The sequence below is a fragment of the Molossus molossus genome, unplaced genomic scaffold, assembly GCF_014108415.1.
Source record: "Molossus molossus isolate mMolMol1 unplaced genomic scaffold, mMolMol1.p scaffold_m16_p_15, whole genome shotgun sequence".
Taxonomy (NCBI): Eukaryota; Metazoa; Chordata; class Mammalia; order Chiroptera; family Molossidae; genus Molossus; species Molossus molossus.
In genome coordinates, this window is record NW_023425350.1 from 33,371,133 (window position 1) to 33,376,801 (window position 5,669).

At 38.8% G+C, this 5,669-nt stretch overlaps 1 protein-coding gene across 1 annotated transcript; it reads right to left on the minus strand.

Annotated features, from left to right (window-relative positions):
- Positions 1-597: 597 nt before the first annotated feature.
- On the minus strand, positions 598-869 carry LOC118630904 (40S ribosomal protein S27-like). The gene has a single exon (XM_036263135.1). The coding sequence runs from the start codon at positions 853-855 to the stop codon at positions 604-606; it is 252 nt and encodes an 83-aa protein (XP_036119028.1). The 5' UTR covers positions 856-869; the 3' UTR covers positions 598-603.
- Between the last annotated feature and the right edge of the window lie 4,800 nt (positions 870-5,669).

The window sequence follows — 5,669 nt, forward strand, 5'->3', positions numbered from 1 at the left end:
AAAAAAAAAAGGCAGGCTTTGGAGCCCATAAAACTGAGTTTGAATCTCTGCTCTATCACCTTACTGTGTTACATTGGGCAAGTTACTATAACTCCACAATTTGTCAGGTGGAGAAATCAGCCCTCTCTCTTATGGTTGCTAAGAGAATAAACAGGATAACATAAATTAAGAATGTTTATCATAGTGTCTTGCATAGAGTAGGTGCTTGGTAACCATTAGTGTCATTCCTCTTTTATTCTTCCACCTGCTGAATTGCTGTCAGATACTTTTCTTAAGTAGAGATGCAGTAGAAAGTCACCATGTGACCAAAAGACCTCCACCACAGCCCACAAAAAAAATAATCTCCTCTTGTCAGCATTCTAAGAATTTTACCTTACCAATTAATTGACAGGTATTGTGGATCCCTTCTCCACTGCAAGAGAGGTTTGGGCAATTTGTCCTAGGACAGAGAAAAGACAATCTCACCAGTTAAGCTGAGGGATCTATTGAATATTTGATGTCTCCTAAAAAGAAAAAAATGCTTCTCTCTTTATTTATTTATTTTTTTGTATCCAAAATGTGTTTATTGGGTAGGTTCCGCACTCATCTTGACTTGAGGTGTGTTTAGTGCTGCTTCCTTCTGAAGGAGCATTCTTCTGTAAGCCTTGCTTTTCCTCCTGTTGGCTGACAGAGAACAGTGGAACAACCAACACACAGAACTACTGTTTGTGCATGGCTAAAGACGGTGGTGATTTTATAGCACCCTGGGCATTTTACATCCATGAAGTAGGAATTGGGGCTCTGCACCAGACGCTTCTTCTTGTGTTTCCTCTTCTCTTCTGGAGAGGGATGAAGGAGATCCTTAGCGAGAGGCATATTGTCGTGGGGAGGTCATCACTGCCGGAAAGGAGAAATGCTTCTCTTTGACAAATATATATTATACAGGGGGAGGAAGAAACTTTCCTCTACCCTCAAGGTTCTTTTGGCTGGTCTAATAATCAAATAGACATGAGACAGATTAGCAAGAGAAAATAACCAAATTAAATACTTACATATGTATAGAAACCCTACATACATGAGAGTCAGAGACCCCACATGCATGAGAAGTTTAGAGACAGAAAGGGGACATGGGTATATATTACATTCTGAGCTAAGAATGAAGTAAATTGCCTTAGGGGCTGCAAAGGGTCATTGCAGGATGATAAGAAGAGCAGATATTTAGTAAACAGAAATTTTCTCTGCCGTATAGATAGGTCAAAAGAGGTTATCTCTGCTGATCTCTTATTGGCAAGGACCCTAATTCAAGTTCTAGGCAGTTAAGGGAGGGGCAGAAGGTTCTCTTGAGCCCAGGGCTAAAGTTGCCTTTAACTCAAGACAATCCACATACCACAGAGGCACATCTCCGGGTGACTTGTTCTAAACCACTACTACACACACACACACGCACACACACACACACACACACAGTTCTCAATGTCATTAATAGGTTCTTGGAAACTATGACTTTAAGAGAAATGATGTACAACAAAACCAATTTTAGCACAGACAAATTGATTTAAACAAGAGTTAAGTTTCCACAGCATATTTCTGGCCACAAAAAAATCACCAAATTTTTAAATAAAGACCCCAAACACTTCTAATATTAAACACTGAAATAAATGTGAACTATACATATATGTAAGAAAGATTAATAAAAACAAATAAGGTAATTATTTTCCAACTTACTTATTCCAGTTCAGGGTACAAGGCGGGAATCATCCCTACAAAGGACACCCTTCCACTGCAGGGTGCACTCACACTTTCCCAGGCTTACTCATACTGGGACAGTTTAGATTCACCAATTACCTACTGTGTGCTTCTTTGGGATATGGGAGGAAACCAGAGTGCTGGGAGAAAACCCATGCAAACACAGAGAGAATGTACAAACTCTATACAGAGAGCCAATTCCCCCCCCCCCACCAGCCACCCCGGGAATTGACTTTGTTTCTCATCAACATTATAACAAAACAACATTGAATGAAAAAATGTTATTGGAGGACCTGCTATATATATATTATATTTATATTATTGTCCAATGAAATATCTATCTATTGCCTTATACTGGTGCACCTGGTACACATACTGTCTTAGTCTATTTAGGCTGCTATAACAGAACACCATAAACTGGATAGCTTAAACAACAGAAATTTATTTCTCACAGTCTGGAGGCTGGGAATTCCAAGATCAAGGCACTGGCAGATTTGCTGTCTGGTGAGGGCCCAGTTCCTGTTTTATAAACCATCATCTTTTTGCTGCCTCCACCCTCATGACCTAATCACTTCCCAAAGTTCCCACCTCCAGAATATCATCACACTGGGGATTCGATTTCAGCATATAAATTTTGGGGGGACACAAATACTCGGTCTGTAGCTCATACAGAAGGCAATGGAGTCATTATACCGGAGATATCCTGCTTCTATATACAGTGAGTATGCTTTTTACTACAGGCCTTGTTACTACTTAAAATATTTAACTACATTCTTAATAATAAAAATCTAGATACCAGGAAGACTACCATCAACACTGTCCAGTTAATTTCCTTCCTATGTGTATCCACATCAAGGTAAATACTTTGCACCATAAATGGCTAGAAAAGAGCTAGTTCATTCTAAATTAGTTACCTGAAAAAACTATTGGAAAGCCTCAGCCACACTTTCACATATCCAAGTAGAGTCATCCTAAATCACTGCAGGACCTAGGAAACTTGAGACTAAGAAAAAAAGAATCATTCATTAGAAAGTGTGAGAAATGTTTTAGGGTTGATTTTGCTTAAATGCCAATGTGAATTGGGCTTTTTCGAGAGCTGAACAAATAACACCACCTAAGGGGCTAAACCAACATGGATTGTTTCAGAGTAATTAATTCACTTCCAAGCTTCTTGTATCAACATCACCTATTTTCCCTAGTGTAGATAGACAGTATTTTAAAAAAATCAACCAAAAACTGTGATATTCCACCAACAAGATTACAGGAGTAAAAGAACAACCACCTAGTCAAATGCAAATTGTAGTCATATTAGTATGCTAATGAGCTAAGTGATAAACTGTGGGTCAAATTTCCTCTTCTCCTGTTTAAATAGCACTTGAAAAGGTCTATTTCTAAATGTTAGGGGAAGCTAGGAGAAAAGTTGGGAAAACAATTAAGATTTCTTACACAAACATTATCTATTCAGCAATATGAAAAATTAATAGATGAACTAAACTAAAATGAAACAGCCCTGGCCGGTTTGGCTCAGCGGTTAGAGCGTCAGCCTGCGGTCCAGAGAGACCCGGGTTCGGTTCCCGCTAAGGGCACGTACCTCGGTTGCAGTTTGTCCCCGGCCCTGGTTGGTCGTGCGGGTGGCAGCCACTCGATGTGTCCCTTCACATCGATGTTTCTCTCTCTCTGTTCCTCTCTCTCCCTCCCACTCTACCTGAACAAAAAATGGAAAAATGTCCTCGGGTGAGGATAAAAAAAAAAAAAAAAGAAACATAATTCTTCCTAATGATTTACGTATAAGTTATTGAGAAACATGGATTAAAGGAAACATTTAATTATTCTAAATTTGGAGTGAAGCCATTTCAAAATTTATTATTTTACAGTTTTTAAAATTTAGGTCTGTTTTGTCTGGTTGAGGAAAATTTAAGAAAGAGCAAGGAGGAAAGTAGTTGAGAAAAAAGGTTAAAGGAAGATATATTTTCACAGGAAGGAATGTTTAGTGATGTCAATGTCTCAACCACTTAAAAGAGAAGATTTTCTTGATTGAACTTACTCCCATCAGCTGATTTCACCCTTTTATAAAGCACCTATGAACTTTTATAGAATTTTTAATATTCACTCACTTTCATATGCTCATGTCATTTTATAAGTTCCTTAAAATCCAAAGCAGGCCTAATTGTATTTTTCAGCATCTAGCTCAGCTACTTGCCTGCAGTCCAGGTTTGGGGAAAGCCAGTTGAAGACCCAAGAAGGCCAAGAGGTGTGGTGAAGCCCTGGCCAGTTTGGCTCAGCGGTTAGAGCGTCGGCCTGCGGTCCGGAGAGACCCGGGTTCGGTTCCCGCTAAGGGCACGTACCTCGGTTGCAGTTTGTCCCCGGCCCTGGTCGGTTGTGCGGGTGGCAGCCACTCGATGTGTTCCTTTCACATCGATGTTTCTCTCTCTCTCTCTCTCTGTTCCTCTCTCTCCCTCCCACTCTACCTGAATAAAAAATGGAAAAATGTCCTCTGGTGAGGATAAAAAAAAAAAGAGATGTGGTGAAGAAAGCCCCCAAATGGGTCACATGATCACTCTCCTTTCTGTGTGACCATGTCCACCTCTACCCTCTCTGCCATTTCCACAAGCTACTTAACCATGAGAAAGTTGTTAAGTCTCCTTGGACCTCAACTTTGAGGGCGATAATAAAGCTTTAGGTGCAAGGCAGTGGTCTCAACCTTAGCTGTACAATAGAATCACCTAGAGAAATTTAAACATACCGATGACTAGGTTTCACCGCCCAGAGCTTCTAAATTCATCGGTGTGGTTGTTGTCAGGGCATAGAAAGTTTTAAAATTCCCTAGGTGATAGTAATGTGTAGAAAAGGTCCAGAACCAGCACTCTAAGAGTCTTATAAGAATTTAAGTAAACAATACCTGACAAGTAGTAAGTCAAAATCATTTGCTTCCTTTTTTTCTCCAGTTGGTTTTTCTATTTGTGTTAGTAATTGTGTTTGATCCTGGTTTGAAGCTAAGGGACAGAGGGAGAATTTTGTTCAAAGATTTGCTTTATTTTTTTAACTTTTTATTTTGAAATGATTTTCAACTTACAAAAGACTTGTGAGAACAGTATAAAGAATTCTTGTATGCCCTTCACCCAGATTCAACAATTATTAACAATTAACTACATTTGCTCTATCACTCCTCCATATTTTCTATACACATATAATTTTTTTCTGAACTAGTTGAGAGTTAGTTGCAGAAAACATTACCCCTAAATAGCATGTAGTTAATAAGTTTAAAGGTATTTTCCATAAGACAACAATTTAGAAATTTTAACATTGACACATTACTATTATCTAATCTGCAGCCCATAAGTAATTTTTCCAATATTACCATTAATGTCCTTATGGCATCCCTTCCAGGCCCTCCACAACATATTCAGGATCATGTTGCATCATGTTGTCATGCCACTTTAGTTTCTTTTAATCTGACATAATTCCTCTGCCCTTTATGATATTGACATTTTTGAGAAGTACATGCCAGTTGTTTTGTATCCCATGACATCTTTTTTGTTAGTGTCCAATTTAATAATTTTTAATAACTATATAAAGTTGTGCAACCATTACTACAACCTCATTTTATAATATGTCTATCACCCCCCAAAAAGTTCCCCTCTCCCCACTCCCATCCCCAGCCCTAGGTAATCACTGATCTGCTTTCTGCTTTATAGTTTCACCTTTTCAAAATGTCAAATAATAGAATCATACAGTATGCGGTCTTTTATATCTGACTTCTTTTACTTAGCCTCATGTTACTGAGGTTCGTCCATTTGTAGTGTATCTCTGTAGCTTGTTCCTTTTTATTGCTGAATAGTACCATTGTATGGATATACCACATTGGTTGGCAGCTCCTACAATGGTCCTCAATGATCCCTGCACCGGTAGTCATACCTTTGTATAATTCCTTCCCGCTGAGTGTT

Bases quoted from the DNA above. Each gene is read 5' to 3' on its own strand.
- LOC118630904 (XM_036263135.1), bottom strand. From the start codon at position 855: ATGCCTCTCGCTAAGGATCTCCTTCATCCCTCTCCAGAAGAGAAGAGG.